Source organism: Poecilia formosa, unplaced genomic scaffold (genome assembly GCF_000485575.1).
Source record: "Poecilia formosa unplaced genomic scaffold, Poecilia_formosa-5.1.2 Scaffold43, whole genome shotgun sequence".
Lineage (NCBI taxonomy): Eukaryota > Metazoa > Chordata > Actinopteri > Cyprinodontiformes > Poeciliidae > Poecilia > Poecilia formosa.
The window spans coordinates 1,276,174-1,302,151 of NW_006799982.1; the positions used below are offsets into that span (position 1 = coordinate 1,276,174).

General features: G+C 38.0%; 2 protein-coding genes and 1 long non-coding RNA gene across 3 annotated transcripts; 1 reads left to right on the forward strand and 2 right to left on the reverse strand.

Annotated features, from left to right (window-relative positions):
* Positions 1–1,516: 1,516 nt before the first annotated feature.
* On the reverse strand, positions 1,517–9,487 carry erp27 (endoplasmic reticulum protein 27). The gene is made up of 7 exons (XM_007551657.2): positions 9,289–9,487; positions 7,506–7,591; positions 5,934–6,071; positions 5,706–5,822; positions 4,248–4,373; positions 3,842–4,039; positions 1,517–1,620 (listed from the first exon to the last, which is right to left on the reverse strand). The coding sequence occupies exons 1-7, from the start codon at positions 9,344–9,346 to the stop codon at positions 1,579–1,581; spliced, it is 765 nt and encodes a 254-aa protein (XP_007551719.1). The 5' UTR covers positions 9,347–9,487; the 3' UTR covers positions 1,517–1,578.
* Positions 9,488–18,286: 8,799 nt separating this feature from the next.
* LOC107836182 (retinal cone rhodopsin-sensitive cGMP 3',5'-cyclic phosphodiesterase subunit gamma) lies at positions 18,287–19,990 on the reverse strand. The gene is made up of 3 exons (XM_016671225.1): positions 19,890–19,990; positions 19,088–19,206; positions 18,287–18,987 (listed from the first exon to the last, which is right to left on the reverse strand). Exons 2-3 carry the CDS (start codon positions 19,189–19,191, stop codon positions 18,870–18,872), a joined length of 222 nt encoding a protein of 73 aa, XP_016526711.1. The 5' UTR covers positions 19,192–19,206; positions 19,890–19,990; the 3' UTR covers positions 18,287–18,869.
* A 1,274-nt stretch (positions 19,991–21,264) lies between these two features.
* LOC107836191 (uncharacterized) lies at positions 21,265–25,608 on the forward strand. Its single transcript, XR_001662058.1, has 2 exons — positions 21,265–23,263; positions 25,338–25,608. It is a non-coding gene; the product is annotated as an uncharacterized LOC107836191 (long non-coding RNA).
* Positions 25,609–25,978: the final 370 nt, after the last annotated feature.

Here is a 25,978-nt window from a genome sequence, read left to right on the forward strand (position 1 = left end):
GGATGGATGGATGGATGGATGGATGGATGGATGGATGGATGGATGGATGGATGGATGGATGGATGGATGGATGGATGGATGGATGGATGGATGGATTTTTATTTTTTTTACAAAAACAAAAATAAAAAAACTTCAATATCAAAGTGAAAACTTATTTCTACAAAATAAAAAAACATTAGCATAATAAGTGATTGCATAAATATTCTCCTCTGCAAGTCAGAATAGGCTTTCAGTGACAATCACATCAGAGACTGTGCTAATAAGTTTCAATCAGGTTTGACCATCAGATCAATGTCTAGGCTTTGACTGGGCCATTCCAGAACATCAGTCGTGTCAACTTCAAACAATTTCTACATAGCTTTAAATGGATGTTTCAGATCGTTTCCTTGCAGGAAAATAACTGTTCTCAGAAGCCATAGTTCTTATGCAGATGAAAACAAATTGTCCTCTAGGACATGACACATTTAAGAACAGAAGAAATCTGTTCTGTTCTTTTATTACTTTTTAACCACATAAATACATCAATAATTAAATAAAATATAAGAAAATAAAAATGACATTTTTAATGTTCTGCCAAAAGAGTAAACAAACTAAAAACATGGGACAGTTTTTCTTCGCCATCAGATGTTATAAAACCAAAGTCACATCTTCAAGTCCGTTCCCTTTGACCCCTCTCAGCTTTACATTTGTTTTCTCTGTCAGCTGCCTCACTCGCAGCCACAAACAAAAACGAATGGCAGGCGTTGCTTACTGCATATTTCCATCTGGTCTCTGAGAAATGGTCACCTGCCAGGCTTCCCTGATTCCGCCGGATGTATCCACTTGGCAGCACAGCACTACTAATTATACTGATCCCAGTCTGGGCCTTGAAATTCCCGTCTTGCTTGACAGATTATTTTTGGGACAAGCCCAAACTTTTCTTCTCTCTTGATGTCTACGGCCCATCTGTTGTTCTTTTACTGAGTTTCTGCAGCTTTTACGGCGAAATAATCGTACTTTCGCTCCGCATTTAGAGAACCGCATATGATCTCAAGACAAATATAGAAACTTATTTTTTAATTTAGATGCCCCAGTTCTTCAGTGTGTGTATTTGCTACAAATGTGGCTTCTTAGCGTTTTTAATGAGGATTTCGAAATTGGCCTGATCTCCCTTTTTTTTTTCTTTTTTTTTTGCATACTATACCACACAGAATGAATAAAACCAGCAATAGCAACTCCGTCTTGCCTCCCTCCACTCCCGTCTCCCCAGTCTGCTTTCTGTCAGTCTCCCTAAGGTTGGTGTGTTGTGGTTTGGACGCTAACATTTGCAGACAGAATATCAAACTCCACCACATCACTGCAACTTGTGGCCAGTGACCTGTGGCTGCCTAACCAGACCGTAGACTGGCTCACACTTTGTGTAAACAGACAAATCCTAATATGCACCAGCAAAGAGGTGAATGTAAACACTTTTTTTTTTTCACCACATTACCTGTGCTGAGGAAAGGAAATCGCATGACAGTAGAGTCAGGTGTTCCGTTTTTCATATATTTGTTTTTATTTTGATGTTTAATAGATGGGTTACATTTTGGGTGAGTTTTACAGTTCTGTTTTGGGCTCTTCTCCTGCTTGCTTCACGTCCTGAAAAATAAAATAAAGATTTAGTGAGAGACATACAGTTACATGTATTGTACAAGTTAACTTGTATCCTGTTGTCAACAACAGCTTTAGCTGAGTGATAAAAAAGTATAAATTTTTCTTGAACTTTTTGACATTTTATTCAGTCGCTTCTTTTCAGTGTATTTGAATATGTGTTTCCTTGAAACGCCATCCCAGAGCATTACCTTATCGTGCAGGGGGGGGAAAAAGTAATAACCGATTTCCAAACATTTTTACAAATGAAAATCTTTGGACACACAAACACGTTGCGGTAGATGTTCAGGTCAAATGAGACTTTGGTCTAAATGCAAAAACACTAAACGCCTGGTCTTAGGAAACAAGACGAACCACTCTGAACACATCATTTTAGCATCCAACAGTGAAACATGGTAGTGGCAGCGTCATGCCGACAAGATAGGTGCTCAAGGGAAGCTCCTCAAAATTGGAAAAAGATGGACCGAGCTAAGATCACTGAACCGGATGGTCGTCTTAATACCAAAAATAAAAGTAAAATCCCATAATTTTACTGTCATGATGTTTTCCTTGAAACAAACTGACTCTGATTGTTTATGTAGTGCAGATTTGATCAAGGAAGCAATGATGTGTTCACTATTGTATTGCACCTAACACCTCAACCTGTTGTTTATTCAAAGTTCAATATGATGATTTCTTATTTACGCATGCAGAAGGACTTGTATCCATCCATCTTCTCCAGATATTTTAAAAGTTGTTGTCCACTCTACATGCTGAGGTGCTATGGAGACAGTTTGCTTTGAGAACTTAGAGCCACAAACGGTCGTCCTTCAGTTTGCCGCCAAACTGCTACGCCCAGCTGTGCTGGGTTCCTGTGTTTTAACTGGCACACACAAACACACACATGCATTCATGCACGCATGCCCGCCCACACAAACATAGAAAATTATAGCCAGGAAATCATATAGATGCTTCTGTTATGCGAGGAATGAATTTAAATTGTTTCCAGCTTATAAAGCATCGTCATTTTTGAATTTGGCAGCCATTTAGACTGAAGCTAATGATTATTTACAACGGACACGGCAGTAAGAGGACATACGCCAGTAATTGAGGAATTCACATGTGAAGAAGTTCAGGTCAGAGTGACGGATTTACCAGGAGAGGGATTTAAGAGCATTACTTTATTGATATGTGACAAATACTCTGAACATTTTCTTGTTCTTCTTTGAGTTATCATTTCACACGTAAAAATCATTTGTGCTGCACTGCCTCCGAAACGTATTTTTGTGTCATTTTTCTTATGTAACCTGGAGAAAGCGTGAGATTAAAAATCTAATTTTCAAGAATGTTAGTAGCTGCGTTTTCTTTACAAATGTGTGCAAGAGTTTGTCAATATTCTGTTAATGTTGGAAAAAAAACAACACACTTTCACAATTGCAGTGTTTCGATTAATTAAGAAAATGCAATTAAAATCACTTGAATAAGTTTGTTCACTCGATAAGTCATTAAGAAACATTCTGCGCCGTCATCCTCCTTTTCACTTCCTGTCGTCTCCTTTGTCTTTTCTGCCAGTAGCAACATCCGGTTGTTGATCATGTGACTCATGTGATGCGAAAAAGAAAAAAAGTGTTTCTGTTGCAGTTGTGCAAAATATAAAATTTTTGATAAACCCTAAAACCACCTCATCCTCTTGCAATAAGTTTTCATCAAAAAGTGTGAGTGTTTTCAAAATTGTTTCTGGGAAATTTCCATTAAGCCAATTAATTTTTGTAATTCCAATTTGTGCACTTATGTGGTCAATGGAAATGCATTTACTGTAATCTTGGCCTTCAGTGGAGCTGTGAGCTTTAGCCTCCATAACCAATTAGTCTGGATTGATAACAAATTAAGATGCAAAGTGAATTTATTTTCTGCATGTCACTTTTGGAGGGTGAATGTTACCTTCAAGTTATGCTTTCCAACAATGCTACTGCTTTCTTTCCCTTCACTTTAGAAAAAAAAATAATGAAATACTTATTTTTTTGATGATAATTATTAAGTATTTGTTCAGTCAGTTGCACTAAAGTTCCACCAAAGTCGGTTCATATTCAGTCATTGAACTGGGTGTCTGTTTTATTTATTTCTTTTTTTCATTATGTATGATGGCATTTTTTCTTGTATTCACACAGTTAGGAATTATTCATATAAAGTGATGACACAGATAGGAAACTGGTTTCAGATAATGGCTCACCTTCAGTTCTCCCTTTAGGAAAGATTGACAGAAGTCCCGCACACGCTCTGTGGAAATTTCTCCTTCAGGTAGGAGCCACTTCATGTCGGAATCTTTATCATAGAGCCCGACTCGAGGCAGGTCCGTTGACTTCAGGCCAAAGTAGTTGAGTGACTTGAAATTGGACTTTACGCCTCCGTTGATAAGCACGAATAAGAACTGGAACAAAGAAGTTTAATTACATCATGACATCAGACGTCTGATGCCTTCGTTTATCTAGGACAGAACGTCCATAAAGCCTACTGGGAGAGTACTTTTACTTTAATTGTCCAAATACTTCTGTTTGAACTCACTGACATCTATAAAGTGAAGTTTAACGTGAACCTATTTTTCTCTAGAAAAAAAAATATTTCAGGAATATCTTCACCTTGCCAGTGAACTCGGGGGCCAGAGCTCCCAGTCTCTCCTTGAGCTCGGTATATTCTTTACTCCCCCTGTTGGCAAAGAGCACAAGGTGTGTCTTCACCTCTGAATTGAACAGGCCCACAGCTGTCTGGGAAAATAAAGAGAGGCAATTGAACATCATGAGACTGTTAAGGTGCCAGACATACCTATTTCCACTTGTGGAGCTCTTTGAGGGCCTCTAACTTGACCGGCTCTATTGCAGCACTTGAAAAAGTATTCTTGCATGACAGCCTTTCCCATTTTTGATCACATTACAATCACAAACCTGGCTGGGATTTTAGTTGACAGACCATTACAAAGCAATGCATAATTCTGATGTAGAAAGGAAAATGATACATGAAAATAAAAATGTTTAGTGGTTTAAATACAATATGTACTCAGCTTCCTTTATTCTTTTCCAAATTGAATCCCTTGCAACTAATTAGTTCCAGAGTTGTTTGATAAGCAAATAACCCTCCTGTATAATATAAATCTCAGAAGTGTGTAAGAGAACAAACAGTAACATGAAACCCTGAATATTTCTCTCCACCTACACTGAAAAACATCAGCAAGGAGATCATTAATCAGAGAAACAGCCAGGAGGCCAACGGTAGCTTTGGAGGAGCTGCTGAGATCCACAGCTCTCCTGGGAGAATCTATCTGGCTAAAGCTTTTCAGGAGACTCTGCAAGCATGTAGAGGAAGATACTAGTCAGGTGAAACCAGATTTTTTTTTTGTTTTTGGTTTGTTTTAAAATGTGTGGCGAACAAACATTGCACATGAAATATGGAAAGCTGGTCGAAACGATACCCTGAAATATCTGCTGTTGTAAATGCAGTGAAAGGTGGTCCAATAAAGTGCTGACTCGGAGGGGCTGAATATAAATAAAAGATCCACCTTTTGGACTTTTAGTCATGAACACATTTTAAAGCCCTTTCCCTCTAGTTCAGTTATGTAATGTTTTGTGTTGGTCTACCAATAAAATTCAGTAGAATACAAAAAATTCAAGAAAATTCAAGTAGTTTAAATTCTTTTGCAGGACACTGAACACGTTTTAAATTTTTGAGCAACTAACTGTTTCCCTCCTATTTTTTTATTTGGAGTTTATTGTGAAAATTTATTGTGAAAAGAATTGTCATTTTGTCCTGACTTGAGTCGTCAATTTGTATTAATTGCTGATTTTGTGTTAATTAAGAAAATACATTGTGTGTTACATAAAATGAGATCTAGATCCCAATGGGGTTTACCTGGTTAAATAAAGAAAATATTATTTAACTGTAATTGGGTGCATTTTTCTAATCTTCATTCGAAAGACTCCAGTGCTTTCAAACAATGTAGCAGCAGTATCAAAACTGGTATAAAATATCAAATATTTTTCACAGTATCAGTCCAGAAGTTAATTTTTATTTTTATTTTTTTCTAGTTTAACACCGCTACTCACCACTTGGTTGTATTCTGTGATGTATCGGAGCTCGTTGGTGGAGATGAAGTTCACAAGTCCATCAGACTTTAATGTCTTTACCTCATCAAGAACTAGGTTCTCCTGATGGTTATCTACCTGGATCACAAGATAGATGCGTGGGACAAAGTTAGAATCGTCATCATCACAAAACCCCCTGTATGCCTAATACTAAAGACATGCATAAAATCTTTAAATATTTTAAGGCACTTTTCTGAAGAGGCTGATGGTTCCTGAAGAGATGCTGAAGTCAGCCCACACTTCCTTCACTGTGCAAATGGCTGCAGGGACAAGGTCAACTTTCTGTGAAGCTTCCAGAAGTTCCTCGTATCCAAAGCTCTCCTCATTCTAAAAAAATAAAAAAAAAAAAAAAGATGGTGTCAATCTTCTCTCATCACACCATCCACACTTACTTCTTCAAAAGTGTGTCTTCATGACATGCTTCTGCACCGTCTTGGCCTCGACTGCTGATCGCCTTCCACGAAATTGTAATCACTCTGACATAAATCTTATGTAACCTGGGCAAGACTGTCTGAGGTTGCAGGGAACACCGTGGACTGTCGGTGGGAAAAGAAGTGGAAAAGTTAAAGAGAGAAATGGAGGCTGCCTCAAAGAGGGGTGAATCATCGCTATTTTTGAGACACTGTTTTATGAGCTCTGGCAATCTGATTTTTCATTTTGAAGCCTCCATGTGATCATTCTCTGTGAGTCACTGTTCCAATATTTTGGTCTCATGTTGCCTCCAGCATCCAGCTCCATGCTATCCTCATATGCTCTTGCTTCTCCACTCTGCTCCTCGTGAACCTCCTCCCTGCACTTTGCAGTTGCGGACATAAAAGTCTGCCGAGCCAATCCCACAAGTCTTAGTATGTATTTCCTGTTAGTTCTTCCGTCTTCCCACACAAGCAGCGTCTGGCCAAGGAAGTTTGGACAGAAGGACACTGTCTCTTCTCTGCCAGAGGTGTGGTGACAGGAAGTATATCATTCGTCAAAATCTATTTGTGAGAATATTGTATTATAATGATCAGGTTAGGAATGGCTGCTTTTTCGCATTTTTCATCTTTGCCAGAACTCTTCTTTCAACTACTTTCTTTCTTCCACTGTTCTATGAAGCTCAGGTTTTTGACATGTACCACAAGTAGTTGTCAACAGATTTCCCACCTGAGCATTGTATCTCTGCAGCTCATCTAGAGTTACCGTGAACCTGCTTTTCCTGATTAATGTTCTTACCCAGCCTGTTGACCGTCATGTCCTGGTGGGTTTGCAGTAGCGATGTGCAATTATCATATTGTTTAGGATGTAGCACTATAATGGCTTTGATCATTTGACATGAGCAAGGGCAAAGAAAGAGGATGATGTGACGTAAATATCCAAGGATCGGGATTCAGCTGTGTTGAGGATTTATGCCTCATATGGTCAACAGGAGATCATCTTAAAAGCTCTGTTTCTCCCCTGCCTTCTCTTCTGTTATTCCTTGGCTTTTATTATGCTGCTTGTTTACTAATGTTTCCCAACAAACCTTTAAGGACTTCACAGAACAACTGGATTTATGGTTAGATTAAATTACACACAAGTGGAGTCTGTTTACTAATGAGGTGATTTGTGAGGTCAGTTGGCTGCACTGGGCCTTATTAAGGGGTTTTCAGAGTTAAAAGGGAGTGAGTAACAACCCACACAGATTTTTCCTGAAAGAAAATGTGAAAACCTCCAGTTCTCTAATATGATCAGTTGATGCTGTCTCCTGATTAGCTGACTTCTGAAGGCATCATTAACTCCTCTGACCTCCAGGAATCCGATGACCACCACTTCAGCGGAGTCGATGAAGGCCTTAACGGCTTCCGTATCATCAAGCTTCTGAAGGCCACTTTCTGTGAAACAAAGACATGACGCCACATGGCGTGAGCAACCGACTCCAGTGGCTCTACTGTCACTTTCAGAACCATACAGACTAAACTCGTTATAATGCTAGCAGCTGTGAGACTGGACAAAGGCACAGGATTGGTTTGGGGTGAACTCGAACATGAGCAGATTAGCATGCTAACATTAGGAATCCTGTTTCTCCCTTCACTTAAACAGATCAGTTTATTCTCAAGTAGGTTCAAATGTTTCCTTTCACTCAAATGCAAAATAAAAATAAACAAATTTACACGTTCCTGTTTTCTAAGTCGCTAATAAAATAAGGGAGGGCAGAAATAAGTCCTTTGAATAATAACTGAAGTCACTAAAAAGGCACTTATATAACTGTACAAGTGAGAAATACAAAATGTAGGTGAATAAAATACATGGTCACAACAAGAAGAGCTCTGGCACAAATTTCAACATTTGTTTTTTTTAAACTCAATCTGCAAGTTGTAAAAAACCATGGAATTGTAACGACCTCGACTTTCTCTTTAACCATTTAAATGTATTTGTACACAGTTCATAGTTAATAAGGAATCTTAAAAAAAAAAAACGTACATTATCAGGACAAAACACACTCACTCAAAATTTCTCTTACTTTGCTTTTCAACAATGGTTAATGTTATTGGTAAATTTTAGTTGAAACCTTTCCAGGTATTTTTACTGCAGAGTAACAAGAGATGTGTCTTATTTGGGACCTGATCCAATCTGGGATCCAATCCTGCTTAAGGCATTTTTAAATGAGTCCTTGAAGAAACTGAAGCGATACTGATTCTGATGTTGGTTTTTGTATTGTATGTGAATTTATACCTACTCCATCACCAGCAACGAAAATGTGTATGAAACTGGTTGTTTTCATGCTCACCAGCTTGAAAACCTGACAGGGCGAGTAAATTATTTATGTTGATCAAACCATTTGTTTTCCACAACAGTCTTAGTGTTTTTACCCAGTATGGTGACGAGGCTGTAGCGTCCAGCAGGTCATGCCATGTGCTCTATACTCAGAGATCGCTTGTTATTGTGGGAGAGGTGATTAGAGAGGAACAGAAACACTACACATCAAATTTTAAGACGTTTAAAGCAAAGCGTTACATTTTTTTTTAAATTAGAACAACTTTTTCAGCAAGTTTTATTGATGCACAATTAACTAGAACCTCAATAAAAATCATTGTATCAAAACAGAGACTAAACATGTTAATGTTAGATTTTAGCAAACTGTTCCTCTTAATAACCTTGGAGCAAGATACAAGTTTCACTGTTCTGTGGTTGGAAGAAAAAAAAAAAAGTTGTTCCTGAAAAGAAAAACTGATTTGAGAAACTACAATGTCCAGAAAATCATGAGTGATTTAAGTTGGACACGAGTTTAATACTAATGTAGACCATGCAATTCTAATTTAAAGTACTCTGTCATATGGGACCTCACTCTGAAGCTCCATATTTTTGAGCTTATTTCACAAATGTCAAAATGGGACTCAGTATTAGCAAATGCCTGACCTTCAAATTGTCAGATCAGAATCTTGAACAAATATCCTGATTGACACACAGGAGTAATCTCTAGTGGCTCGTTGCTTTAAGGGAGGCACAAAACTGTTCAAAGTGTTATCAGAGTGGAAACGTTCTAGAGAAGGTGCACAGAAAAACTCAGAGAAGATGTGAAGCAATTTACCTTTTTCTGCGGCAACGACAGAGGACACCAGAAGGGTCAAACACAGAGTGACCAGCATGTTTGGACCGATTTAGCTCACAGGGAAGAAGGCAAAGAGAAAGCCAAGCAAGGAAAGCCCAGGACACTGTGTCTGTTCTTTTCTGTCCCCTCTACTCTATCTGTGACGGTTGCCTCATGGCTGCCAGCAGAGACCACAGCAATGTCCGTGGGTTGTGATTGGAAGCTTTGTGGGAATCATCCAGGTGCTCCTCAGAAGTCGGACAATCAGCGATCTTAGACTACGTGTCGCTGTGCCACAGGAGACACGTGTGAGTGCGTGTGTCTCCGTATCTAACTGTAACGTAGGGATGACAGTATCAAAGCTCACATGGTCGGTTCCACCGTTCTTTCATTTGGTTCCATCACATGTTCACATTCTTTAAATGTTTGCACTTTTATTTGCACTTTTAATCTGAGAAACATGCAGAGAAGTTGCAGTCAGTATTTAGGAAGCTTGTGTGAGGAGTGAAGCACCAAGTTCAAGCAAAGCGCAGTTTTCTACTTTCACCACATGATGGAAACGTATCCCATTTATTTACCTCCTAGCAGAACACAGCCATCTCACTCTCTGACATTAACACCAAACTTTTCCAGTTTTGACATTATTGTTCCCAACATTATTTCTGTTTTCTAAAAAAAAAAAAAAAAACATTATTATAAAACATAATTGTTGTTTATTAACTTCTTTATATTCAGAGCTTTTACACATAGTGACATTACTATGCCTTTGAATTATTTGGGAAAGCCCAGATGACGATGTCCTCTCTTTGATGGCTTCTGATTTATTTACATTTGAGATGATTGGATGCACACCGGTAGATGCATGTTAGGGTACCATCAGTAACTAATTATCAACAAAAAAAAATCTGAAAAAAGCTGTCAAGACATGAGTAAGAGAATGGTGTGTCCAAATGTCAGATGCCTGATGCTTCAGTTTATGCAGGTATAGACATTTTGGAAACGTCTGGCCATCAGCAGAGACGGATTCTGTGTCCCAGAGATGAGATGTGATAGGTGCATTAACCGTGGGACAAAAGCAAAATACATTGTGAAGATTCTGTTTGAAGTAGGTAAATAAGTGCTAAACATGGACTGAAAAGCCACTCAGGGAGACCGAAGCCATTACTCTGAAATGACCAGATTACAGTTTGCAAATTACACACAGCAACAAAATTCCAGCAAATGATTGTTAGTTGTGGGATACCAAGAAAGCTTAACTCAAGTTATCAGTTTTTAAAGGAAACCATGCAAAATAATAATATGTGTAAACTCATTACACATATTATTATTAAATTGTCTCTCGTTATTCTGGTATTTAGCAAATAGAAATACTGACCAAAGGCAATAAAAGGCTTAGTTTGATTTAATGTCAGACAGCATTTTATGATTGGATATTTAAAAATGACCAGAAAAAGTTACAGTCAAACAACTAAAAAAAAAATGTTTTCTTGATGCTGAAAGTGTTCAAAATATTAACAAAGGTACATCTATTCAAGATGGCATTTATTAAGAAAAAGGCAATAGAGGTAACATATAACTGCACTTTTTCTTGAACAATAGCTTCATTTTGGGAAAAAAAAATTGCTACATTTGAAATTACGCAAAAAAGCTTGATGAACATTTAATTGGGAACCTCAGAGATTTTCCCTTTGTATCATTAAAATCTAAATACATGTTCTAAAAAGACTTCGAAGAAAATGAGTGGTCTTTTGAAAACCTATTCCGGTTGTGCCCTTTTTTGTCTTATCCAGAAGTAGGTTTACAAGTGGTCTCTAAATAAGAGAGAGACACACACAGCAGTGATAAAAAAGGTTTGGTGAGAAACTTTGAGAATTTTAAGGAACCAGAAGACAAGCGATCCTTAAACTGTTCAGAGACTGGAGAGGAAGTGGAATATAAACGTATCAGATAATCAGAAATATCAACCAGCACACAAGAACAATTCAGGAAATATTGCTAACCTTCTTCAACCAACATGTCAACACCTCCAAATAAATCGCCAAAGCAAAAAAGCAAAGTCAGTGTCTTAAAACACATTTACTCCCATGACAGGTTCAACTACTTGGAGGATTAGACTAAAATAAGGTATGCATGCAGATCCAAAGGTAAAAGGTTTGATTTCACAGGCACTGGTCTGTTCAGAGCAGCAGCAGGACAAAGTGGTAGATCAAATCTGGACTGATAGTGCAACAGGCAGTTAGTTAAACATATGATAGTGAGTCAAGACACATTTTGAGTGAAATAAATAGTATCCAAAACGTGTAAATCTGATTTTTGTTTGAATCTGATTTATCAAAATTAGAGAAATTGCAGTACATCTCAGTTGCGAAACTTACTGCTAATATCGCTACAAAAAGCGATTGAGCAGCACGATCAATTATGTTTTTACCTTTTCCCCAATGTGTGTGATGTAATCGAATATGTTTTATCCTTTAAACTTGCTGTCTTCTGCTCAAAATAAACGTCTCCCCAACTTTATTTTTTTTAGCGTATCCGAGAGTAATTAAAGTTACTGAAGTGCTGACACAGATGCTTTGCCAGCAGTAAAGCTGGCGTTTACAGCATTCCTGACACAAAGAGAACAGGAAGGACAGAAATAAATCCGACATGTCAAACTCCTTCAGGAATAGTGTTAAATGTTCCACAGGCTCACAAAGGACGATGCTTAGGATGAAATTACAGGTCAGGTTTCTCTTAAGGCTGGTGCTGCTCATAAACATTGTTCATGTCAAACTATGGTGGACGCAGGGGAATACATGTGAAAACAAGCGAAAGCAGTCTGCTTTCAGAAAATACAAAAGTGTGTAGGCCCTTTAAATGCAAATTCCAGAATAGAAAAAAAATGATCAGAAAAATCAGAAAAATGTGAAACACTCCTGGCTGTAATATCCAGTAATGAAAGAGGAAAATAAATTAATACTAAGTTACAGAGTCATAAGTCAGCAATTGTAAAAAAAAAAATCTGCCTAGATAAAAAGTAGATGTTGTCTGAAACAATCGTCTTGTGAAGATGAACTCATGCAGAGATTAAAAAGCCTCCACAAACTTGGAACTTGGAGAGATCTTGGTGTCCTCAATCTGTCACCACTCCTTTGTAGAGCGCCAATGAAGAACAGGTCACATGGTCTCCAGAACCCACAGGCAGCCATACTGTAATGTATATGCACCGCAAGGTCCACAGGAACCACTGGGACATGATACATGTTACGTTTGTGGCAATTCCTCCCCTGATCCTGAGCAAGGTGGGAACATTTGTTTGTTTGAAATAAAATATCTAATCTCTTGGGTGGTAAATAAGTCACAGTGTCTGTATCTCAATCTGCTTAAAAAAAAATTGTCCATGATTTTCTCTTCCCGCCCCCCCCAAAAACTCATGCAACAAGACCTTATCTGACATTTATAAAACTATGTTTTAATACAATATCATACATTTTCTGTCATTTATTTCCACCTATTCTCTCACAAATGCAGCTGTTGCATTTAATTCTTCCTTCCTGTCTCAGTTTTAAACTCTTTCGAATCCCTCTTGGTAGCGATCAGTGTGGGTGGTCACAGCTCAGCAGCAGCCAGAGCTGACACTGTGCAGACAGAGAGTAAGGTTTAGCTTCAAGCGTCAGTGATGTAATGCAGGTGAGCCCGAGGATCACAGATTACAGCTAATAAGACTAAGGCCGGGTTATTTCTCGACCATCAATTACATAACCTCTACCCTTATTTTGGCTTTATCACAGCTTTCGTGTGTGTGTGCGTGTGTGTGTGTGTGTGTGTGTGTGTGTGTGTGTGTGTGTGTGTGCGTGTGCGTGTGTGTGTGGGTGATCTGGCACAGACTGTTGCTCACTTATACAACTCACACATGCCAGGATGGAGTAGCTTGACAGTGAGAAACAGAACCTATACAAAAAGTGAAAGCAGACAACTTATTCACAACAATATTGCAGCAAAAGACGGAACGAGGTGGGAAGTGAACGATTGATCTAAAATTTTACATATGAGTAACTTCAAAAGTGCCATGTTTCTCCTCTTTTAATGCACTTGATCATTGTTGCTGTTCACTAATATAACATGTGCTTTTTCTGGTGGGGGGGGGAGTAAGCAGCCTATGCACTGTGCCATCAGACTGCACACAGTCAAGTAAAACATTTTAAAATTCTGAAAATGTGTGCAAAGTTTTTGTGTGGCTTACCAATAAAACACAAACGTGTCCTATTATTTATTCAAATAACCCCTGATGACTTTGCAGTTAGTCTGTCATAATGCAAAAATAAAATCCATGTGCTGCTGTCAACATTTTTACTACTGTAGTAAAATTATCAATCAGCTTTGACCTTGTGTCTCTGTTCCTGCTGTCAGACACATTCTCACTTTCCTGACGTTTCACAGCTTTCAAAACAGCTGCCAGCATCCCAGGGCCTGGCCAGCCAGGCGAGTTCAACCTTAGAGCGGACTGCGACGTGCTAAAAGAAACACTAAAAAACACCAAAGTTTTTATGGCGCCCACAGGTTCTTGCCGCTCTTGATGTTGAAATGCATGTCTGCATTCCGAGACAACCAATGTTGAACTTTGGTGTGACCTGTGCAAGGAGGAAAAGCCTTCCTTTCTAAGAAAACACGAGGATGGATGTATGCGAGAGAGAAAGGAGACAAAGCATGATACTTCTGTTGTGCTCTAACCTTCTTTGTACAGATCCATCTAAAATTGAATCATTTCAAATAGAGAATATTATTAATGTATTTTACCATAAACTAGAGATGGGTTTTTACAGTGTATCTTTTCCTTAGGGACTAAAATTGGTTACATTTTTGCTGGTTATGTACCTTTAAATTTTTCTTGATTAAAAAATACATATATCAATATGGGAACATTTATTAAAAAGCTACACATTTAATGGTTGCCCTATTTTTTTTCCACAAAATGTTTTTTTTTTTTTTATCTATCATATTTAGTTGTATTTTCCAATTTTTCCTTCTTCCTGTCTTTTTTAAGAAGCTCAAGAAAAGAAGAGAAGGAAGGAAAACATCCGGACCAAAGATGATCATGCGTGTGATTCACATTCTGGTTGTCAAGGCATGAAAACATCTGAAGCATCTGAGGTTCTGCTCTGTTTGGGTCACCAGCGAATGAGGACGGCTTTAGATGAAGATAGATTCAGCAGAAATAGAAACAAAGACTCAGAACAAGCAGTTGGAGCGTTTGCCTGCCTTGACCTACATGGGCCAATCCCAATCCTATTAGGCTGTTAGCTGCTCACTTAGCCTCGGTGTGAAGAATGATGGTGTCATGTCAGGCCAACGTGACAAACAGCACCTTTGGAAGCTCTGCAGTTTGTCTTGTTTTCTAATTGCCTGAAATGAACAGCTTGAACGGTTGGGTGTTGTTTGGACAGAAAAAAAATATGAAAACAAACATTTACATCAGTTTTAATGTTGCAACTGGCAACACATTGGCTTTACATGTCAGCTCTCGCCTTTCAGTTACATAGGTAGTGAAGTTTATTGATTGTTTGGGCATGAATAGTAGATATTTTCACACTAGATTTTGAATATTGACAGAAATTAAAATACTTATTGTGCAACTTTTGCCTTGCCATTTTTTTCTGAAATTGATGGTTGAAGCCACTAAACTGTCGACATGCTTATCCAATCGTGTATTGTGCTTGAGTTTGCTTGTACATCCAGGTGTGTTCCTTGAGGAGCTCCTTACTTTGGATATGCCGTCTGCAGACTGACCTATTTGCCAAAGAATGTTGGAGTTAACACAGACTTTTTGCACTCAGATACGGTGCGTTCACTGATGTGAAAATTGACCACATACAGTCATCAAAAACAACTTATCGGAGCATTTTCGGCAGTAATCCTTTATTCCAAAGCTGGATATTCTTACCTGAGGCAAAGGTAGTCTTTTGGACTTTGGAAAAAAACAAAAAAACAAAGAAAAATAAGTAACAAAAAGGTGAGCTCAGAAAAGTCTGAAAAGCAACATCTTAACTTTTCATGTTGTTTGGATTTCTACTTGAACTGTTGAAAATACTGGATCATTTACAATACATTCCAATTTCCCTGCGTCCAATCTGCTTAGACCTCCTGTTGAGGGACTTTTCATAATGTGACACCAGGAAGGCATCTCGCAAAAAGGTGACGCATGCATACTTATTCCCTGCAGGCATATTTTTGGGACTCCCACAGAAAACATTCCTTGTAAACAACATTAACAAGGATGCAGAGTAACGGTGTGTGTGTGGCAGCAGTTTGAGTGGCAGGGTGATGACTCAGACCTCAGATTTATGAATTGCAAATGCATCATTTTCCCAAAGCTTTCACAGTAGACAGAATAAATTATATTTGCGCTGCATGTTGTTAAGGAAATAATGCAACAGTTATATTCACTTTCAGCCTGAATGTGCCTAACGATTTACTCCGAACACTTTGTTCCTCGTGGATGCTCCAGGGCAGAGAAGTCCAGGCGTCTCCAAGTGGTCTGTGGCTATCAGGAGTTAATCTTTGCAGAGTTGTTAATGATAAGAACAAATCCAGTTGAAGCACAAAGGCAGATTTACAAACTAATTAATCCAACATGATGACCACGCATGCTCTGTCTGTGACTTTCTAAATTTAATCCTATTGCCAGTGGAGACAAACAAGAGGCAGATTGTTATTTTGATCCCAGGTACCAGCAAGTAAACATGAGAGTGGCTGAATTTAGAAAATGGCACATTAAACTGAAAATAATACTCCAACACACTGGCAGCGTCCTGTTGTTTTGTTATCCTGCCAACCTCTGAGGAGTCCATTTTTTATTGCAGAGAGGAAATCTCATATCCACCACAAAGAATTGTCTCCTTTGTTTCTATCAGAAAGTAGGAGCTCAATAAGAAGATGCTGTGAATACAATAAGGTACCACAACCCAAAATGTATCAATATTCTGTATTCCAGGTATTTTTGTATTATTTTTTTGCTAGTCTTTCTCTGTTACTCTGCTCGGATTGTCCTTCTATAAATTTAGCAAAAAAACAAAAAAGCAAACAAAAAAGCAAACAAAAAAGCAGAAAATATTATTATTTCTGTAAACTCTTGTAAATGTAAAACGTCTATGTGAATCGTTGGACACGTTCACCTCGTCGGGATTGAAAAAGAGATGCGATAATCAGCTCTGGGACCGATTTATGAAGATTTGAGTAGTGAACACAAATTCAGGCACATTGAAGATTCCCTAAAATTTCCTTTTTGCCTTTTTGTTTTATGTGGCTGAGTACCAAGGAAAAGCCCAACAGATTTACTTTCACAAGTATATAAGCACATATATAGTTTTTCACATTTACTTAAATACTTCTACCACTTCACTGTCTCGTTGATATTTCTGTCTCTAGGACAAGTATGTTCACTAATTCACTACACATGGCTTCTCTTTCCCTTTACTTTACTTCTTCAGTCTTGAAATGTTTTCATCCCACTCAGCTAAGCCGTGTGACAGGTCCTCCACGTTCCTCACCCACCTTTACATGCATCTGCTTCAGGTCACAGTGAAATTACCCGGCAAGCCAGTGTCTGTCATTGTCATGCCACAGCACACAGGGAAATGTGCCATCTGTGTCCTCCTTTTTTTAGGGGTTTGAACACCTAACTGATGCAAAGACACCAACACATATTGCTTTACAGAGGCCAGAGACAAAGTTGTTGGCGCAAGCAAATGGCAAACCATCCATAAAAAAAATAAAAATAGCTTCTCAATATTGTGATTTTCAAAGATGATGATGATTTTTATTCACTGTTAAATATGATTTTAATTAAGGATTCTGATGCACAACCACCAATCAGTTAGAGTTGTATAGAAAGCACAAAAACTCAAACAAAACAGTGATGTCAGAGCCTGACCATTGCCTTGCTAAGCCCTCCGGTTCCATTCTCATCTAACTTCAGTCTGAACTTTCTCCCATTGAGCTTGATTTCTGTTGTAGAAAATCTACTGGGCCAATCAGGGAACACAAGGAGAAGTTATGAATGATGACGTCAATTTTCTGCTCTGTTTTGGAATTGTAGTCCGGCTGTGGTTTTAACAATGGCAGCGGTGGAAGTGAACGAAGCCATTGAGTCTATGTTTTGTCACACTTCCAAATATCGAATTAACATTAACAGCCGTCTGGTTTGGCTCAGCACCTTCTGTCTTCGCAGTGGAACGTGGTTGTTTACAGTGCAGGTAATTTTTGGTAAGCTTCTTAGTATTCGTAACTGGTGCATTGCATACGTCATGGGCAAATGTTGGTGTTTGGGTTAAATTTAAAACTTCAACAGAGCCCATGCCTCCAGGAAGCAATCGTTTGGCAATAGCCGAAGGGTCAGACCATCTGTAAAGTGTAGAAGAAGGGGCTGGTTTTTACAAAGCTAGTGCTCTTCTAGCAGTGGACTGAAAGGCTGGACAACACAGGCTTGTTATTTTAGTTTTTGTAGCAACAAGCTAAGTGTTGCTGTTGGACTTCTATAGTTTTGTACTCATATTACGACATAGATTTGTCCAGTAGAGTGGTGCAGGGCTGTAAACAGTTCACAACACTTTTAGCGATTAAATGTTTTAAACTAAGTCGTAGGTGTAGAAACTTTTAAATAATTAATATTTTCTTTAATTTAGTTGCAGTCCTTCTTGTCAAAATGACGATGAGTGCTATTTTTGGTCTATGTAGAGAGAGGAGAGCTGTTTAATGTGATGTACTGGCAATTTCTTTATATCTATTGCTGGAGATAGGCATCAGTGACTCTACGACCCGGCACCGGGTTAAGTAGGTATAAAAAGCAGATAGTGTAGATGGATGGATGAGTTGTTTAATTATACCTTTCAGCAACCTGCCATAACCTGGAACCAGAACAAATTTGGCTTTTAACCCCAGCTTCTGCTTCACTGACTCCTAACGGCTGCAATAATCATAATCAGCAAAGCCTTCGGTGGTAATAAAGTCAGAGACGAAGATAGATGTTTTGTGCAAAGCACTCACATTTATTGCTTTTGCTGCAACAGTTTTTCTCGACTCAGACAGAGATGGTATCCTTTGCTAAAGCATAATGTGATTTACATATCTCTGATGGAAGACCAACATGACGTTCGGCTGTGCAACAGGAATTTGCTCGTGTTGAATCGGCAGCCTCGAAGAGAATGGGTGGAAGAGGAGAAGATTGTAACACTCCTGAGGTATCGCAGTGACGGATTTCAAAGTCCCTTTTGTTACATTGAAAATACACGGAGAACATTCTATCGGTTTCCTTCCCTTTGTGCGTAAAGAACTGGGTGTAAGGAAGATAGAGACAGGAAGAGAGGAAAAAGGGAGGCAGAGATAAACACAAGATTTAAAAAAAGAAAGAAAGAAACATATGGAAAGGCAGGGAACAAATAAAGTGCAGAAGGGATTCCTCTTTTATTTCCAGGTCAAACCTCTACAACATCAAAAGCTGCTTCATCTGTGCAGCATGAAGGTAATAGATTATCCACCTGAGGAACAACATTAGGACCACATGGGGGAGAACAGTGGCAAGAAGGGTGAAGGCAAAGGAAGGAGGGCTAAACAATTCCATATTTCGCCAAGTCGCTGAGCTCCATGTCGCCGAAGGCTTCCCATGGGCAGACCACTGTGAAGTCTGTGCCAAGGCCCTCCATGCCTGGAATGTCATCTCCAAAACTAAATCAAAGAAACAGAGAAGCTTTGATTAGCACAAACGGAAAACCTGAAGGCTGGAAATGTGGCCTAAAATATCAAAGTGAATCTTTCAGGTTCTCACCCCTTCTGGCCTGGTTTAGGTGCCTTGCTCTTGAAGGTACGAGCGGCCCTCTGCTTGAATTTGGGAGGGGCCTTCTTCTCAGCGGGAGTTGCGACGTCTGCCATTTTTATTTGGTCACTGAAAGCGAAGAAAGAAAGAAATACATAAGCCTCTTCCCAAGTTTTCTTCCACCTATCTTGTGCCTTACAATTTCACAAACATTTCCTTCACTTTTTGTCCAGTTTACAAATAAAGAAGCTAATCAAAAGGTAAAGGCAATTTAATTTTTATAGCACAATTTCAGCAACAAGGCAATACAAAGTGCTTTACAGGAATTAAAAGGAAATACAAACAAAATAGCAAACCGAAGGAAAGAGCAAAAGAAGAAAAAGCTAATAATGTTGATCCAAAGTAAATAAGTAAATAAACTAGATACTCCTATTCAGGGTTGGTAGATAAGTATAAGTAAGTATCCTCTGGTCTAATTTCTTTTCTGGTTTGGAAGAATAAGAGTCCAAAAAGTAGTTGTTAAGGTAGTTTTTCTGGGTTCCAAGTTCTAATCCCAAGTAACAATTTAAAAACTAAATGGATGACGAACTGCAATGAAAAAAAACACTGGGTAGCTTGAGAGATGCAGAGTTCGGAAACGCTTTTCAAGGCGTCTGTGCGGCTCTATTTCTATCAGCACAAGTAAAGGGAAAAGTAACTAACAGCTACACTTTCTCGCTACATACAAAACCCTTTTAAAATATCTATGAAGAACAGATTGTCAAAGACGTAAAACTGCAGAAGAGTCGACTAAATTGTAGTCATCTCACCTTGTTGTTCAGTGTTTTTCAGAAGCTGTGTGATGAGCTTGTTCGTTTCTCCGCTCTTGGTGTGTTTCTCCTCTCCCGGTCTGAGCGTCTGCTTTTAAAGTCCCCGAGCTGCTAATCCTGCTGTCAGTCTTTTGAGTTGGCACCTTTTCCAGACCCTCCCCTGTACCAGCTCAGCTGCAAATAGGTGAGATAAAGGATGGCCAGATATAAATCCATGGTGTATTTTAAGATGGACGTGCTGGTCAACGTGCAAATTCAACACAATGGCAGCCGCCGTGTTATTTGAGGACAGTTGATTGGCAGTATGCATCTTGACTATTTCACACTATTTTTGCATTTTTTAAAAAATGATCTAACAGCTTTTATTGAAAACAGAAAAGTGACTAATGAACTGATCAACAATGTAGTATGTTGCATGTGCAGCACAAAATCTACCATAAAAACTTATTAAACCTAGTATTTTCAAATACTTAATATGCAGAATACTGGAAGTTTATACGCTGACATTAGCTGGTGTATTATTGATCTATCTGCTAGCCTGCAGTCAAGCTGCTTTACAGTCGCAACACCTGCACCTTGGAAATGCTTACTGAGCGACACTTCAACATAAATGATGGTCGGTGCTCCTTTAATTTCCAGTTTTCCACCATTCCAGATATGGGCAAACAGCCATGTTAGTCGTTTTTAACTGTAAGAGAAAAGTGGAGACTCACAGGGGAACACAGGACACAAAACCTCAAAAAATAACTACACAGAAAACACAGATCGTTACACCTTTCTTCTGCCAGCTGACTGGTTGTGCACTGCCACAGGTGAGGTGCTTTGCGATGCAATTTGGATGAAAAGCCCTTTTGCAAAGTACATTATTATGTTTTTGCTTCTTTTGCGGGGGGGAGATGGGGGCTAGTGGCCTTTATTGAACAGTAAATAAGGTAGACAGAGAAGGAAAAACATGCAGTAAATGTCCCCAGACTGGCAGTTGAACCCAGGATGATCACAACCTCTGGACATGGTGCGTGTTCTCAATCAAATGAGACACCCAGCTCCCAGTTTTGCAGCTTTTATTCAATAATTCCAAATCTTGCATATCTTTTAGCAATAATACCATACTTGCAAAAGTTTTAAACTATCCATTATCTATTTATGCTAATTATTCAAGGAGCAATGCTGTTTCTGATTGGTGATCAATTGTTCTGCTCACTTTTCTTCTTTGAACTTTGGATGCTTTTTTAAAAAAAAATAAAAAATGTTCTGTGCACTTCTTGTAACCTGAAAACAGTGAAAACTACAGTATATTCTCTCAGTTTTCTTTTATTTGTATCTAAAAAAAATTGCTCTCCATCCGTTCTTTTTGGGAATCAAGAAAAATTATCATTTTTTTTAATATATATATATATATTTGTAAACATGTGTCTCAGGATCACCTGCTCAAAGGTTTGTAGTATGTGATATAAGACCCCAGAAGCCTTGAAGTCTTTGCAGGAGATCAGCCGCATGGAAAGAGATAAAGCGTACTTAATTATTCAGCTCTTAATCTGTCCCTTCATGGCCCCAGGGGAAAAGGTAACGCTCAGACTGTAAGTAGGACCTTAAGTGACCAATCATCAACGTGACACGAAGAGTCAGACATTACTTTATAAGAAAAAATGTTATTAAGATTTGCTATATGTCAGAGTCAAATAGACCAGAGACTGAATTTTAAACTGCTTTTATTAAAGGCTATGGTTTTAGAAGAAAACATAAGCTGTACACTTTTTGAATATTTTCACATATGGTTTTATGTTTTTGGACATAGAGCCACAGTGAGATTGAATAAATGTGAAATGACTGAAAGCTGTTTAGACAGTCGTGCAGCGTCATCGTAGAAGCACTTTCGCTGCTTTGTAATGGGATTTTAATGCTGTACAGACTGCAAGGTAGCAAATAATTGAGTTTTGCAAACAAAAGAAATCAGTAAACGTCTGTTTGTGTTCATCCTCCTTTACAATGATGCTCCTAAATAAAATTCAGCACTACTAACTGTCTTCAGAAGTCACACGGTCATGAAAACACCAGATTGTTGGGCGATGAGACAATTTCCCAAGCAATGAACACATCTTGGCTTTTCAATTCGTCCACAACCTGCAGAGTTTGGTTCTCCACCAGCCTGGCCTTCATGGGAGAGTGCCAAGAAGAGAGACACTTGAAAGAAAGTCACTGCTGGTCCTGTCCCACAAGCCATGTGAGGACAAAGTAAGCAGGTGGAAGACGATGTTCTGGTAAGATCCTGTCTGCAGAACTCTATTTGTGGTGGAACATCCCATATATCACCACAAACGCACTGCTCCCTACCATGAAAACTGATGGTGGAAGTATTTTGCTGACGGGGTGTTAAAAAACAGGGATACTCCATGTAGAACCTGCTGCTAATGAGCGTCACCATCCAGCAGATGACCCTGATCATTTTGCCAACTATGTAGTGAAATAATCCTTTCAACTGCTGACTTAGAAATTTCTCTTCGCAAATGTTCTTCATTCAATTTGACGCAAGTTTGGAAGGAACGGTGTTATTCTGTAGTTATTTGGGAAATAACTCGTTACATGTAAATCTGTTATACATTGTAATTTACTGGGTTTTTTTCCCCCCAAATCTTTCAGAGCATTTCTCTGATCAGAATTAAAGTTATTATAGTTGCTGGCTCAACCTCCACAATATTTAGTCATTTGCAAACATCATGTTAACAGTTCCACATTTCTTCCAACAAATTGCAAACCCGTTAGGATACATGCGTCAATTGCTTCCATTCTTTTCTGCTTTATTTGTAACATTACCATTTGCTCGAGTCAGTCGAATGAACTGAAGTCAGGAATGTTAAATGGTCATTCTCTACAAACTTAATGGTTCTCATTTTGCTGCTTGAGTCGTTACAAACAAAAAAATGTCGAGCAGGTTGTCAGAATCTGTCATGCAAATGTTCCCAACCCAGACATAATCTGAAACACCTGCGGTTTTAATTCCAGCCAACAGTGTTTCTACACACTATTGACTCGTGGAGCATAAACGCAAATTCATGCGCCACTTTGGAGATTTGTTTTTGTGAAAGACAAAAAAGATTTTTGCTACTTTATATTTATGGGATGTTTTGTGATGATCTATCACATCAAAATCTGTGGCTATAAAGTTAGAAATGATGAAAACTGTAAATTTGTATGAATACATGTGCAAGGCAGGCACTGTGCTTTGTTTACAGTGTGCTGCTTCAGTGAGCAAGGTGACAAACCTTCACATGTCAAGACACAGTAGGGTATTAGAAAGCAGAGAGGGGAGGGGGGTATATAAGATAATCACATTGCAGAATGCACACACATAAGGAGCTGACCAGAGACACATCAGCATGAGGTAGGATGAAATCTGTAACATTCTGAATGGCCCCAGTTGCATAAACATCTTCTTTTTTTCTTTTTCTTTTTTTTCGGTTTTTGCTTTAGAGTAACAATGAAAAATGACCTCTTAGAATTTTTCTAAGGCTATTTTGTAATTTGTATCGTTGTAGTGTTAGACTTTGGGGAAGAAGTAGGATTGGGGTTCTTGAAAGCATCTCGAAGAGAACTGATGATGGTGACTTTTGTGAATCCAAAACTCTCCCCCTACAATTGATAAGATTAGATTTTATAGTGTCAATGTGTATTGTGTTACTTATTAATTGATGTTCATATAGCAGCTAAATGTCTGAATGCAAATATGCTTGGGTTTAGTTAGTTTTCTAATTCTGAAATCAGTTCAATTTTTGTGGCTGAAAACACTGAGAGGAACGCATTGAAGACATTATCTGAAATTCTGTATCTAAGAATTATTACTTGTTTTCTGTGATTCAAAGAAAAGCAAACTGATACTTGTGTAAAAGTCTGGCTTACTTAATGAGCCATAAAAATCCAGCCAGGGATTATCTTAAAAAAGGGAGTCAAGATTTTAAGAGCTAATAATAATAATAATAATAATAATAATAATAATAATAATAATAATAATAATAATAATGCAGAACCTCAAAGCTTCTTCCCATCAATAAAAGATGGAATAAAAACAGATCACTGGGTGCTCTGTAATTATTACAAAGCAGATTAAAACTAATTAGATAAAGTGTAAATAACAAAGTAGGGATTACCCCTTTAAAGCTGGACACAAGAATTATTAGTCAGAAAAGCCTTTGCGTTTAACAATAGCCACATTATAGCATTGACGTTACATTGGTTATTTACAGAAGAAACATATTGTAAAATCCTAATCGAAACATGTTTTCCAGTACACCTATTTCTAAGTTATCAAATATTCAACAGTTTTTGGTTTGGTATTTGACCGTATGAAAAAAAAATTATTAAAAGATATATCTTTATGCTTTTAGTATTTACATATTTTCTATTAAACATTTAATGTCTAAGTTGTTTGTGTGACATTAAAAATAGATATTTTTAATATCATCCAGACCCCCTGTTACCATTAAAATGGGGCATTTTATTCTTATTGAAAACTCAGACTTTTAGAAGGGGCTTGCAAGTCAAACGGACATTTGACATATGTAGAACAACGACTCTCCACCAGGGGGCATATGTCAAGGATGCGATTCAATACAGAAGCCCTTTGAGAAAAGTACCAACTGTGGTACAGCGGTAGAGGTCCCAGAAATAAAAGTATATTAAAAAAATAGATTAAAATAGGGTTAAAATGTAAGAAGAAAAATATTTTGAGTTTATGAAGTAAAAATTAAAACCAAGACTTCTCCCTGTGTACCAAACACTTAAATTTTTCTGTGACATGTTAAAACAAATGGAAGTACAAAAGCAAAATCTCTTTTTGTCAATTAACTTTTGTCAGGTTAAGAGATATTCTGGTATTTATGACTTTGAATAGACCGGGACAAGAAAAAAAACACAAAACAAAAACAAGAATAAGCTCTTTGCATAACAAGGTCTTAAGGTGGACTAATAGCTTTGGTGTATAAATTGACCTAATCTGGGAGAGTTATGTCACTGGATGTGGGCTAGGAGGGTCTTAGGTAAGAAAGCACGCAAAGGCTGTTTAACTCTGAGATTACCAAACTCACTGTACATTTTCTTCCAGTATCGAAAAATAACTGAAGGGGTATAGAGGACTTCAGTGAACATCAATGCATCAAATAAAATGTCAGATGATCAATCATTCCTAACTCAATAGCACTACTTGAGAAAAGATGACTCTTTATACCAATGACCCTCCTGTGAAATAATTCAGAGTGAAGCTAAATAGAACCAGGGAATTACATTTTTAATGGTCATATTTTGGAAGACATTTAATTGAAAAAGCATCTTTTTTTAAAGAAACTCCAGCAACTAAGTCCACACTTTGATAGTGTTTTCAGTGAATAAACACATTGAGATTCCTCTTTCTTTGTCATTTGCATTATAATACACACTGAGTCAAGACTTGTTTTTGATTGTAGATTCGATGACGACATCACCTGCCTGGAATGCTTTGCCACAGACATCACAGTGATCTGTCTGTAGGAAGCTTACTGGGACGTGCAGCTCAGCGACTTGACTCAATATGGAATTATCTAGAAAAGCTCCTCATGTCATCGTGCAACCTGTTCTCCAGACCTATTCCCTGCTCTTCTCTGTCTAATGAGTTAACTCAAATTGTGTTTGTTGATGTAATGTTTAAACACTTTCTCAGAAAAAAATTCAAATATGAGTTAAAAGTCACTTCTAACATATATATTGTATATATTGTTGAGTTTTATGAACTTCCCTGAAGTCTCTATTCCTTATGGTAGAATTCTCAATCGCTCCCATACTTTGCACTTCCCATGCGTTTCCATAGATCTGCCTTTTTTTTTTTTAACATTTCTTTATCGATAATGACAATGCAATTAAATTTGATTTAATTTAACTTGGTGTCGATGTTATGTATTTTAACACTTCATATGAAATTTAAAGAACTTGGTAAGTTTACTTTTTAAAAGTGCAAATAATAGCCATCATCGTTTTTGTTTCAGTCTGATGCTGTGGGTGTAACTTTTGTGTTTGAGCTCGGTTTGTTCACAAATACACCTCAGCAAATAGCCAATTATTCCTTATCCAA

What these genes read in the sequence shown, in the direction of transcription:
- erp27 (XM_007551657.2), bottom strand. Translation starts at nt 9,346, where the DNA reads ATGCTGGTCACTCTGTGTTTGACCCTTCTGGTGTCCTCTGTCGTTGCC. An exon ending in TGTCGTTGCCGCAGAAAAAG is followed by an intron (nt 7,592 to 9,288) that starts GTAAATTGCTTC and finishes TTTGTTTCACAG; the next exon opens with AAAGTGGCCTTCAGAAGCTT. An exon ending in CCCCCGAGTTCACTGGCAAG is followed by an intron (nt 4,040 to 4,247) that starts GTGAAGATATTC and finishes TCTTTGTTCCAG; the next exon opens with TTCTTATTCGTGCTTATCAA.
- LOC107836182 (XM_016671225.1), bottom strand. Translation starts at nt 19,191, where the DNA reads ATGGCAGACGTCGCAACTCCCGCTGAGAAGAAGGCCCCTCCCAAATTC. An exon ending in CCTAAACCAGGCCAGAAGGG is followed by an intron (nt 18,988 to 19,087) that starts GTGAGAACCTGA and finishes TCTTTGATTTAG; the next exon opens with TTTTGGAGATGACATTCCAG.